Source organism: Capra hircus, chromosome 16 (assembly GCF_001704415.2).
Source record: "Capra hircus breed San Clemente chromosome 16, ASM170441v1, whole genome shotgun sequence".
Taxonomy (NCBI): domain Eukaryota; kingdom Metazoa; phylum Chordata; class Mammalia; order Artiodactyla; family Bovidae; genus Capra; species Capra hircus.
In genome coordinates, this window is record NC_030823.1 from 65619881 (window position 1) to 65633821 (window position 13941).

General features: G+C 36.1%; 1 protein-coding gene across 3 annotated transcripts in view; it reads left to right on the forward strand.

Annotated features, from left to right (window-relative positions):
* The window catches only part of HMCN1 (hemicentin 1), a 546207-nt gene that overhangs the window by 305821 nt on the left and 226445 nt on the right, over positions 1–13941 (forward strand). For all 3 annotated transcript variants that reach the window (XM_005690978.3, XM_018060727.1, XM_018060728.1), the window contains 3 exons: positions 21–147; positions 2737–2891; positions 13219–13497. In XM_005690978.3, coding sequence (XP_005691035.2) covers positions 21–147; positions 2737–2891; positions 13219–13497 — 561 coding nt within the window. The remainder of the gene's footprint in view (positions 1–20; positions 148–2736; positions 2892–13218; positions 13498–13941) is intronic.

Sequence of the window (13941 nt, forward strand, 5' to 3'; positions counted from 1 at the left end):
ATAAAATATCTTTGTTTAAGTCCCGCCCACCATAATAGGTGCTGGTTCCCCTGGTGAAGTCTCAGTTGTCCTGAACCAGGATACCACACTTGAATGCCAGGTGAAAGGCACCCCCTTTCCCGTTATTCACTGGTTCAAAGATGGCAAGTGAGTACTTTTTCTATATTTGTTGCAAGGGTCCAACTGTTTGTAAATAGATGTGGATTTTCTCCCTCTTAAGTATCTTACCAGCTAGAGTGTTATTAAGTGAACATGAAGGAAAAGCAGTATTCAAAAATGGTCTCAAATTTATGAATTATAAGATGCTTTATAAATGCTAGGAATTTATTTTAGAGACATGGAGAAATTTAATTTGTTATACACTGAATATATGCAAGGGCTTTCCTGGTAGCTCAGCTGGTAAATAATCTGCCTGTAAGGCAGGAGCGCCCAGTTTGATTCCTGGGTCGGGAAGATTCCCTGGAAGAGGGCATGGTAACCCACTCCAGTATTCTTGCCTGGAGAATCCCAATGGACAAAGGAGCCTGGCAGGCTACAGTCCATAGAGTTGCATAGAGTTGAACACAACTGAAGCAACTAAGCACAAATATATATTAAGAGCAACAAAGGAAAAAATGCAAGATCCAAATAAAGAACTAATCTTGTGTTTACATGGAATTTTGTGCATTATTAAAAAATGAAATTTGCTTCTGACATCAAGATAAATACTTAAGCTAGTTTACAATATGGGCAAAAAGAACACCCCCTAAAGAGCAAATAAATGTTTCCTAGACTTCAAGTTCAAGGGCTGCTGAGGTTTGCCCACATTGATAATAGGTGCAATGATGTGTATTGCTCATGAGAGCTTATCTGTTACAGCATGGTCACAGTTTGTGTATTTTTATAATTTCTGAAAGTAGGTATCTAAGACTTAAGTAGCAAAAAGTAAAGATTTGCAGTGTATGAAACAAAGGATTGTATGAAAAGGTTTTATATGTTAAGAAAGACAACATAGGAGAATGTGTGGAGGGTATAAACAGGCAATTAGGAAGTTATATAGTTAAGCAATAAATGTTTTAAAAGATGCTCACCTTCAATAATTTGGAGAGGGCAAGCAAAAATAACATGACTGATTTTCATAGATCAGTTTGGCAAAAAAATAGTAGAAATTTGAAAAATATCAGTTGTTAGAGTTTGGTAGGTTAGGATATAATACTCTGATGGAACAAGGTATTAATAAATTAGTACTCTGAAAGCCAATTTGTTGATATCTATTAAAATTTAAATGTTCATATGCTCTAATACAGCAGTTATACTTCCAGTGTCTAGGAAAGGGAAGTCAATTGTCTGTTCCATAGGAAGGCTTGTATGTTAATTCTCTCTGAAACAATGATGGCAGAAAGGTGAAAACTGCTTAAAGCTTGACCTTGGGAGAATGGATAGGCGACATACAGCGCTGTCATATTATGAAACACTGAACAGCAATTAAAAAGAAAATCAAGCTGTAGGCACCAAAATTATCTCCATAGCTATTGTAAAGTTAAAAATGGAACAGTAATACAAGGCCATTTATGTATAACAACTTGAGATTCCTCTAGCAATATGTTTCAGAGTGGAAATGTTTAGAAAAATGTGTGCAAGAACACAAACTGATAATGGTAAGAGGAAAGAATCACATTGCAGCAATAAACCAAGAAGACCTTTTCTTATTATAATGCTTTTTTTGTTTCAATTTTTATGAAACTTGCATAGTGAGCAATCAGTGAGAGTTTTAAAGTTGCTTAAATTTGAGTAGCATTATCAAGTATTCCACTTCTTTAAACAGAATACATTTAAGTAAGGAACTTTATTCTGTCAGTTTTAGGGAACTTCAAACAAAGTGTCATACCAAGGAATAGTAAGGGATGCTGTCGCAGAAAATTAAAAGTGTTTTCTTTAATCTTGTAGTCTTAGTACTGACTTTTAATATAGCACTGCATTCATTTATCATGTGGCAAATTCCCTGCAGCTTTTTAAAAACAAGATATAGGTCTTCCTGAAAGAATATCAATGGGATTTTAAAGGTATGACTCTTAAAATATCATAGACTTTAATGAACATGATGTTTTAAGTATTAAATAAAGCTGCTACCAAATATAAAGCAGTCACATAATAGTAGTTGGTAAATGACTGAATAGTGGAAAAAGACTCCTTGACAAATATATATGAACTACCTTTGGGATAAATATCTTTCAGTATTTCAGTATTATGAAAGCATTCATATTTATTATAATACCTACTTATTAGGAAAGTTGACATCGTCTTTAGTTAGTAATAACTATGTGTTGTGAATATTTTTCCAGGTATTATAGTATTAGTTTACAAATAATATTGCTTGGTTTGAAGCTCCTGTACACTTAAATTTTCTACCATCATTCAGAAAAGAAAAACTATCTATATAAATTTAAAAAAGGGGAGTGGTGAATGAATGAAATAAAATGTTTTATTACTACTGTTCAACAATTTAAGTTAAAAGGAAGAATCTTTCATCTCAAAGTGATAATTAACTTTCATTAATAAAGTGATTTAATAATCCCACTCTTCTGAACAGGAGTACTTAATCATGTCATTGCATTTTTTAGATTCCAAGTAAAAAATTCAACTTTGATCCATATTTTTAAACTCATACAACTTAATGATTTCTGTTGTGATTAATAAAACAGAAAATGTTTAGGAAAATGAAAATGGAGCCATAGAATAAAATTGTATTTTTTCTAGGCCTTTATTTTTGGGAGACCCTAATATTGAAATTCTAGACAGAGGACAAGTTTTACACCTAAAGAATGCACGAAGAAGTGACAAGGGACGCTACCAGTGTACTGTGTCTAATGCAGCTGGCAAACAAGCCAAGGATATAAAACTGACAATCTATAGTAAGTGTGACTTTCTTATGCTTTTTACTATTATTATCAGTTCTCATTATACATTGAAAATCAGGGTTGCTCTTTTATTCAATGCAAAATAATTTTAAATGGTACTTACTTCAAGGGAAAAAGCCTATCTTCTTCTGTTTTAAGCTAGAACATTGTATCCAATTTTAATGCATTTTATCATTGAGTATGTATTTCTTCAGGGTCTAGTGATTTTCATATGATCTCACTTAAGAGGTCAGGTATTCCCTTATTTGTTAGTGGAACATAAGTTAAATGTCTGTATACCTCGAGAGGTTTTTAAGGAGCTCTAAAAAGAGTAGAGATGCATGAAATAAAATGAAGCTGATAGTATGCAACCAAGTCAGTTATTCTATTTTCATTCTATCTTGGTCTTTCTTCAGACCACATGATAATAATTTAAATATTTTAAGCAGTGCTGTTATTTTCTTTCCGTTAATTCCCCATCAGAGGTATGTAGCCCTCGTTTCACTAAAACTTTCAATATCCTCTGAGGAAGATGACCACTCAAGTCATTTTATTTTTATGCCAGGAGCCATGGAAGGTATTTGATTATTCTGTTGTAGGCACAAAGAATTACACCATAGAAAGAAGTAGAACTCATCAGGCTTATTGGTGGCTCTGCTCCCTGCACTGTCTTCTTTCTGTAGCATATGACACTCAGGAAAAGTTCAGATACCTCAGAAACTTCTGCAGGATCTTCCCAATCCAGAGCAATCACATAATGACTCTGTTCCATTGTCCTAGTTTTCCTTACAGCATGGATCACTGTCTGATAGTTTAATTGCTTAATTATGGGTTTATTTACTTATTTGCTCTTTCTCTCCAAGGAAAGTAACGTCGGAAGGACCTTGCTTTGCATGTTCACTAATGTCTGATAGCATGCACACAGGCATTCAGTAGCTCTCAAGAAATATTTGCTCAGTGAGTAAATTATCTAGTGACAAACTTTTCAGTATGATAACCATCAGCTATAGTTGACTGCTGAGCACTGGAAATGTGGCTAGTTCAAATTGAGACAGGCTGTAAATATAGAATGTTGTGGAGTCACAAAGTTGTGTCTGACTCTTTTGCAACCCCATGGACTGTAGCCTGCTAGGCTCCTCTGTCCACGGGATTTCCCAGGCAGCAATACTGGAGTGGGTTGCCATTGCCTTCTCCGGGGGATCTTCCTGACACAGAGGTCAAACCCAGATGTGCTCCAGTGCAGGCAGATTCTTTACTGCTAAGCTACCAGGAAAGATCTCAAAGACAAACCTGATATGAAAATATAATGGGTAATAATTTTATCATCTGAAATGATGATATTTTAGATATATTGAACTAAGTAAAATGTGTCATTTTCATGTTTTTAATGTGACTGTTGGAAATTTTAAAATTATATATATGGTCATTATATTTCTGTTGGACAGTGATTGTTTGGTCATCAATAAGAACTTGGGCTTCTGAGTTAAGCCAACTTGGGTTCAGATCCAACTTATGCCACTTACTAGCTTTGCAACTTTGAACAAATTGCCTAACCCCTCTGAGCTTCAGTTCCTCATTTCTAAAATGGGGATAGTAATAGCACCTGGGCAGGAAGAGAAGGGGACGACAGAGGATGAGATGGCTGGATGGCATCACCGACTCGATGGACGTGAGTCTGAGTGAACTCCGGGAGTTGTTGATGGACAGGGAGGCCTGACGTGCTGCAATTCATGGGGTCACAAAGAGTCGGACACGACTGAGTGACTGGACTGAACTGAACTGAAGCACGACTGCAGACAACCTGGCATTATGTATTAACTCTTTTGAATCAAAGACTTTGCTTAATACAGGCTTTTAAATCATTTCTGTCTATAAATAGAAGCGTGTGGAAGAAATTAGTCTTGAATAGACATGTCCTCCAAAGCACAGTAATGTTACTGAAAAATTAGCTATATAGGCATCCAAGTTAAACAAAAGTACTATTGCTACCATTGGCCTCCTACCAGAACCAGGCTTTTAAACAATAGGTGCAATATTTCCCTTAAGCTGTTAAGTAGTCTTCTCTACATTGTTGCATTGTTGCCAAAGTCTGTGATGAATACTTGTGGTGATTCAATGAGACTCCTACTTCCATAGGACTTGGGTTTTTTCATTTCAGATCCTCTTGTTCATTCAGTATCATGCCCTCAGGCACGCAGAAGAGAAGAGTCTGTAATGAATGATTAAACCTCCTGAGATTGTCAGAGATGAAAGGCGTTGTAACACTGAAATTTTAAGTATTATAATTCAGGAAATAATACCATTTCTTCTCAGGCAAGCTTGTCTACACCTCTGAGTGTGTAATCTTAAGCTTATTTTATTTCATTTGCAAAAACGCTTTTATTTATAAGAATAAATGAAACATATAGCATACTTGGATGAACTAGGAGAAATACTAATATAGATCTCAGGTTGAGAATATGTTTCTCACTGCAGCTCATTCACTCATTTTCTTTCTTTATGTGAGGATAAAGCAGGTGGATCTGATGCACCTGAAAGGCAGAAATGCACAGTTTGCCTGAATAAGGAAAGAAATGGAGAGAAAATATGAGTGAAAAATAAAAGATATGGAGAGAAAATGGAGGGAAAAGGAAAAGGAAATAAATGAGCATTTAATAACCTGTGGGGAGATCATGCAAATTCATAGCTAGTAGTTTGAGGTAAAGATTTTTTACTTAATCGTGGATAAGTTTCAGATCTGAAAATTTCCCCAAATGGTATAAAAGATTTTGAGTGTATATAAAAGTTTTGGTATAAAAGTTTTGAGTGGTACATTTTAATGTACAATGAATTCATAGCATTTACCAGTAATACCTTTCCTCAAACAGAAGTACAGGACTCAGAAAAGTATATGTGAATTAAATTGAAGCAGGAAGAAATGTGTATCTGGGAAATTTAAACAGTAGATGGTGTATTGTTCTGCTGTCAGCTAGAAATGTTTTTTGAGTAATTTTTCTTAAGTCATAAATACAAACTTTTTAAATAAACCCTTTTCAGTACAAGTGATATTCCTTTGTAAGAGGGTAAGGGGCTGTTTGAACCTATGTTCTTGACTTCATTAATGTATCATCCAATTAATTAGGCTAGCCAGTTTATTTAGACACTTTGAGCCATAAAGTTGATAAACATTTCCAGATTAATGTCAATAGGCTGAAATCAAAATTAAAATTTAAAGTCTGAGTAAATATCCTTTCTTAAGATTTAAAAATGGTGGCTTGAATTTATATTAATCAATTATTTATAGCAGAACTTGACAAACCTCTTTTTATAAGGGGAAAGATGGTAAATAGGTAGGTTTGGGCTGCCGTCTCTGGGGTCGCACAGAGTCGGACACGACTGAAGCGACTTAGCAGGAGCAGCAGCAGCAGGTAGGTTTACTTGTTGATGATTAGATTCAAAGAATTAAATCTGATAGACAGAATGCCTGAAGAAGTATGGACAGAGTTTTGTAACATTGTACAAGAGGCAGTGACCAAAACCATCCCAAGAAAAAGAAATGTAAGAAGGCAAAGTGGTTGCATGAGGAGGCTTTACAAATAGCTGAGGAAATAAGAGAAGCTAAAAAGCAAGGGAGAAATGGAACTATATATGCAACTCAATGAATGCAGAGTTCCAAAGAATTTCAAGAAGAGATAAGAAGGCCTTCTTCAATAAACAGTGCAAAGGAATAGAGGAAAACAACAGAATGGCAAAGACTAGAGATCTCTTCAAGAAAATTTCATGTAAGAATGTGCACAATGAATGATAGAAACAGTAGGACCTAACAGAGGCAGAAGAGATTAAGAAGAGCTGGCAAGAATGCACAGAAGAACTATACATTAAAAAGGTCTTAATGACTGGGATAACCATGATGGTATGGTCACTCACCTAGAGCCAGATATCCTGGAGTGTGAAGTCAAGTGTGCCTTAGGAAACATCACTATGAACAAAGCTCATGGGGGGTGATGGAATTCCAGCTGAGCTGTTTCAAATCCTAAAAGATGATGCTGTTAAACTTCTGCATTCCATATGCCAGCAAATTTGGAAACTCAGCAATGGCCACAGGACTGGAAAAGGTCAGTTTTCATCCCAATAGCAAAGAAGAGCAATGCTAAGGAGTGTTCATACTACCATACAATTGCATTCATTTTCCATGCTAGTAGGATTATGCTCAAAATCCTTCAAGCTGGGTCTAAGCATTACTTGAATTGAGAACATCTAGATGTACAAGCTGGGTTTAGAAAAGGCAGAGAAACTCGAGATCAAATTGCCAACATTCGTTGGATCATAGAGAAAGCAAGGGAATTCCAGAGAAATATCTACATCTGCTTCATCAACTATGCCAAAGCCTTTGACTGTGTGGATCACAGGAAACTGTGGAAAATTCTGAAAGAGATGGGAATACCAGACCACCTTACCTGCCTCGTGAGAAATCTATATGCAGGTCAAGAAGCAACAGTTAGAACCTTATGTGGAACAACTAACTGGTTCAAAATTGGGAAAGGAGTATGTCAAGGCTGTAAATTGTCACCCTGTTTATTTAACTTATATGCAAAGTACATCATGCAAAATGCCAAACCGAATGAGTTACAAGCAAAGACATTACTTTGCCAACAATGGTCCATATAGTCAAAGCTATAGTCTTTTCAGTAGTCATGTATGGTTGTGAGAGTTGGACCATAAAGAAGGCTGAGCACTGAAGAATTGATGCTTTTGAATTGTGGTGCTAGAGAAGACTCTTAAGAGTCTCTTGGACTGCAGGGAGTTTCAACCAGTCAATCCTAAAGGAAATTGATCAACCCTGGATACTCATTGGAAAGACTGAGCTCCAATACTTTGGCCACCTGATATGAACAGCTGACTCATTGAAAAAGACCCTGATGCTGGGAAAGATAGAAGGCAAAAGGAGAAGAGGGCAGCAGACGATGAGATCTTTAGATAGCATCAGTGACTCAATGGACATGAACTTGGGCAAACTCCAGGAGATAGTGAGGGACAAGGAGGCATGGCGTGCTGCAGTCCATGGGGTTGCAAAGAATCAGACACAACTGAGCAACTGAACAACAAAGTTGGAAAATATTTTAGGTTTTTCAGACTGTGAGAAAATCAATGATATTATGTAGGTATTTACATAAAAATAGAAATAAATGTCTACCAATTGTTTGGAATTCTTTCTGATAATTATAAAAATTGTAAAATATGTTGTAATACAAGTCTACTAACGAGAATGGAGTTCCTTTGGAAGGATAACATTTTACTAAGAGTTCAAAGTTAATGATTACTATCACCAAAGTTGAATTCAGATGTTCATCTGTTAATACTGATCTGTAATGAGATTTTATGTATTTCGTCTTTGAAAATGTCTTTTCACGAAAATAGATATTCAAATACTAATGTCATTTCACAAACATGATTTTAATTGATTATATTCATTACTTGAAAGGCGTTTGTAGAATTCTCTTATATTCTCTTGATGTTTGGCTTTCACCCTGCCATTCTGCTAACCAGCTAATCAATTACAATTGAGGGTTAGATGGAAGGACCTCATTTTCAGAGATATATGGACTTTAAATGTGGAAGGTTATTCTGCATTTGCATCAAAGTCTGACAAATGTTATTGAAACTGAATGTTGAGTTCAGAAAATATATTCACTGCAAATCTGTAGGGAAATCAAGATCTAAGTTTTGTTTGACAGTGGAAAATGCATAGAGCAACTTGTGATGACTTGTGATTCAAACAACAGAATGACTATCAGCAATATAGATTTTGTATTTAAGAGCTGATTTTGTCTGATAATTTTAAGTTGAATTTATTAAGAAACCTTGTCAAGTTTGTAGTAAAACTAAGTTCCATAGCCATTCACTAGGCAATCATGGTGTTTGAGAACAATTCTCATTCAAAGAAAATTCAGTCTTAGTACTAAGCTCAAAAAATTAAAATGTAACTTTTCCACCATTAAGACATTAAACTAAATTAGGATAATTCAGTATATTCACCTTTTAATTCTGACAAAAATTCATGGAACTAATCGTATTTAAGTCTATAAGAGCAAGTGAAAAAAAAAAAAGAGCAAGTGAGATACACCATGGACAGTACTGGCTCAGTAACTCATGAATGTTTTACACAAGTGCTTGCTGATTAATACTACAAAGAATAAAGATAGACTTTTAAAACCTTGCATTTTAATAAGCCTTGTCAATTTCTCTAATAACCTTAGTAAATTTCTCTAAACCAATGGTATTTTTTATCACCATCAGTTATAGCACATCTTAACAGATTCCACTTCAGACTGTAATCAATTAATGTTTTTTCAACTTCTTTGAAAATATTTTCATCTGCAGTTGTTCCATGCAGGCTATTCTTAGGGGCCAATTCTTCAGTATATTCAAATATGGCATTGACTCATCAAATAAAAGACAACTAACCAGTATCAGCAACATCTGTCACTGTGTTAAGAGCCAAGAATATTGTTCAGAAAAGCCCCTTTAAATAAAATTATTAATGTTGTCAATGTTCTCAACTCTTCAAGCAATTATTCTTATGGAAAAGCTAATAGTCTTAAACAAACTGATTAGAAACAGTTCTTTGCTAATTCAATCATTCTTGATTTATTATACTTAAATCACTCTTAAAGGCTTTCCTTCCTTGACTAACAAATGAGCCACTAAGAAACTTAAATTGTAGGCTCATTTTGACTTTTTATCTTTGTGAAGAAATTCTGCTGAAGGAAACATTCCATTTTTTATTAATTTATCTGTTGTCTTTCTTTGAGTGGGAAATATTGTGATGAGTGCTTAGTTTTGTAAAGTTAGTATACACTGATTTTAATAACACTGTATTTTTTCGAGACAGCTATACTGTTATTAAAAAATAAACTGAGTGCTTTGCCATTGAACTTAATAACAGAATAATCCACAATGTGCTGCGCTTTAAAAATGTTACATTTCTCCCTTTTATTTTCAATGTTTTGATATGAGAAGTATACACTGGTAATAAAGGTAAAATAAAATATCATGGCATGCTGATATTTATGGCACTTCAAATGCTATTGCGTTATAACTGTGTCACTGAAATTTATGGTGAGCTGAACAACAGTGAGAAGCAATGAGAACACCATATTTGGTATTTATTGCAACAGTTAAACTTGGTCGTTGTAGAAGTAAAGTAGTCATAGACAGTACCCAGACAAAGGAACGTGACTGTGTTCCAATAAAACTTACTAGGTGTTGAAGTTGGAATTTCATATAATTTTTACATGTCACAAAATATTATTATTTTGCTTTTTTTCCCAATTGTTTAAAAATGTAAAAACTACACTTGATTCAGCATCTCCATGCTTGGCCTGTGAGCTGCTGCCCTGATCTATATAGTAAATTACCTAATAGAAAAAATATTCTACCATCAAATTCACCTCACAATGCAGGTATACAGCTGAGATATTGCATGTTTAGTTCCAGACCACCACAATAAATATTGGAATAAAGTGAGTCACACACATTTTATTTTAGTTTCCCTGTCTATTAGATATACAAAAATATTATGTCTTAAAACTTAATTTAAAAAAGTACTTTATTGCTAAAAAATACTATCATCTGAGTCTTTAGCAAGTCATAGTAGTAACCTTAAAATCACTGATCAGAGCTCTCCACAACAAACATAATAATAATGAAAAGGCTTGAAACATTGATAGAACTACCAAAATGTTATGGAGATGGCAAGTAAGTAAATGCTTTTGGAAAAATAGTGCCAATACACTTACTCAATGAGGGTTGCCACAGACCTTCAGTTTGTGAAAAATACAATGTCTGCAAAGCACAGTAAGTCAAAGTGCAATAAAATGAGGTGTGCTGTATAGTAGATCTTGCCTTCATTTATGTGTGAGAAAAAAAAATGTGTATGTGAATGTTTGTCACTATGAACTGGTTCTAAGAACAATTATCAGAAAACATTAAGGAATTTCACTTAGATTCAGATATTGTTTTCTAATATTCTTTTCCACTAAAAAGAACCAGAGCTTCTAGGAGAAATAGTCACTTCTAGAGCTGGGGCAGATGAGCCTGGAGCCTGTAATAGGAGCAGAAAACAAGAAAGTACTGAAATAATGTGATGTGTGTCAAAGGGACATTCTTGCCTGGAGAATCCCATGGAAAGGGGAACCTGGTGGGCTGCAGTCACTTTCACTTTCACTTTCATGTCAAAGGGGCTTCAGTTCAGTTCAGTTCAGTCGCTCAGTTGTGTCCGACTCTTTGCCACCCCATGAATTGCAGCATGCCAGGCCTCCCTGTCCATCACTTAACTCCCAGAGTTCACTCAAACTCCGTCCATCGAGTCAGTGATGCCATCCAGCCATCTCATCCTCTGTCGTCCCCTTCTCCTCCTGCCCCCAATCCCTCCCAGCATCAGAGTCTTTTCCAGTGAGTCAACTCTTCGCATGAGGTGGCCAAAGTACTGAAGTCTCAGCTTCAGCATCATTCCCTCCAAAGAGATCCCAGGGGTGATCTCCTTCAGAATGGACTGGTTGGATCTCCTTGCAGTCCAAGGGACTCTCAAGAGTCTTCTCCAACACCACAGTTCAAAAGCATCAATTCTTCGGCACTCAGCTTTCTTCACAGTCCAACTCTCACATCCATACATGACCACAGGAAAAACCGTAGCCTTGACTAGACGGACCTTAGTCAGCAAAGTAATGTCTCTGCTTTTGCATATGCTATCTAGGTTGATCATAACTTTTCTTCCAAGGAGTAAGCATCTTTTAATTTCATGGCTGCAGTCACCATCTGCAGTGATTTTGGAGCCCCCCAAAATAAAGTCTTCCACTGTTTCCCCATCTATTTCCCATGAAGTGATGGGACCAGATGTCATGATCTTCGTTTTCTGAATGTTTAGCTTTAGGTAGGGTCAATTGGAATTGTTCTCAGTGGCCATAACTGGAAAAATTTGAACAATAAAATAATGTAGTGTTGGATTATATTCAAAGCATAAAAAGTCTCCATGAGTCTATATTGATAGAAACAGATAAAGTGGGGATGAGAGACAAATCTCCCATACAGAGAATTCCCTGCAAAATTATGTAGGTAGTCTCCCCATCTCAAGGAAGTAGAACATAGCTCCCCACCCAATACCTGTGGGATAGGAAGAGTGATTCTTTTCGAAAGGGCAAAAGAGACTAACTTTCCAGTGGAGACACATAGCAAAATCTACCTCAACCAGGTGATGAAGGTCAGTATCATCAGTGATATGCCACGTTGATAGTGTGTACCCTTGATACAGTTGATGAGAATGACACTCTATCTCTGTGATTGTGCTTCCAAAACTCATAACTCTCGTCCCATAAGAAAAATATTCTAACATAAAAGTTTATGTAAAAAAAAAAAAAGACTCACATTCAGGCACATGCCATTTGATTTTTTTAGACTATTGGAATGATAGCAGAATCTTGGCATGATTGTGTTCAGAGTATATAGCAGGGCTTGAGCCAGTGGCATTGTTTTTCCAGCAGTATAGTCCTCATATGGTGTGAGAGGCCAGGCATGTGGTTGCTGAATTATGGAAGATACACATGCTACCAATTAGATGAGTATAGTTCAGTGAATGAACTCTCTGTGGTTCCAAAAAAAAAAAAAAACTAGGCAAAAGTTAGACTCTACAGTTCTTACCAGTAGCTGGGTTCTAAAAGCTCTTAGACCTTTTGTATTTCCTGGGGAAAGGGCATGCATTTGTACCTCATCTGACACTTTTGCTCTCTTGGCCTGATTTCAAACTTACTGTATTTACTTTGGATTTATTTTTGTTTTGCTTTGTTTGTTAAACATGACTTTCTTAGTTACAGTAACATGATCTATTGGACTTAAATGAACCCCTGAAATGAAAACTGAGTTTCTACTTTTACTGAAATCTGACTCCCAAAAGGAGGGTGATAAAGATTGTTTTGATAAGACAGGCAACTGATTGTTGTTATTATCATTTAGTTGCTAAGTTGTATCTGACTCTGCAGCCTCATGGACTGTAGCCCGCCAGGCTGCTCTGTCCATGGGATTTTCCAGTCAAGACTATTGGAATGAGTTGCCATTTCCTACTCCAGGGGATCTTCCAGACTCAGGGATCGACCCTGCATCTCCTGCATTTGCAGGCAGGTTCTTTACCACTGAGCCACCAGGGAATCCCCAGGCAACTAATTATCGGTAGATAAATCACAGAACTCCTAGTTGTCTTTAATTCATATTTCCTTTACTGCATTATTTAAACATCTGGAGCATTCATTTGAGACTTTTATGCAGATGCTAAAACTTAGAAGGCATGTTTGTGTTCTGAAATCCTTTGTAGTTCCACCTAGTATTAAAGGAGGGAATGTCACCACAGAAGTGTCAGCTTTGATCAACAGCGTAATTAAACTGGAATGTGAAACACGAGGACTTCCAATGCCTGCTATTACTTGGTATAAGGATGGCCAGCCAGTCATATCCAGCTCACAAGCACTTTATGTTGAAAAGGGACAATTTCTTCATATTCCTCGAGCACAGGTCTCTGATTCAGCGGCATATAAGTGTCTAGTAACCAATGTTGCTGGAAGTGCTGAAAAATCATTCCATGTGGACGTCTATGGTAAGGAAAACACGTATGTTTTTATTATGTGTTTTCTGTCTATGCTTCCTAATACACTGACATCCAGTTTGTTCAGTGATAAATCCCTGCTGGGTTGTGTTGTCTTCTATATTCATGGATTGAAATTGGAAGAATTTGTCCCATGATTTGGAAAAAAGTTTTAAGAAACTAAGGTTGGTAAGAAGTGATCATTCATTCAGTCAGTCATTTGCCTTTGGCTCCTTGGAACCTAGACCATTTGATTTTTATGGAGAAGGTAAAGTAGTTCTTAGGACTAAGATCATTCTCTCTAGTTTGTCCTTTGTAAACCAGACATGGTATAGAGTAACCCACAATATTTAGAACAGTAGATAAGCAGAACCAAGAAGTTCTTTCCTCAATAGCTTAGTGGGGGAGGGACACGGCTATAGTCTGACTATAGTTCCTATAGTCAACCTGTATGAG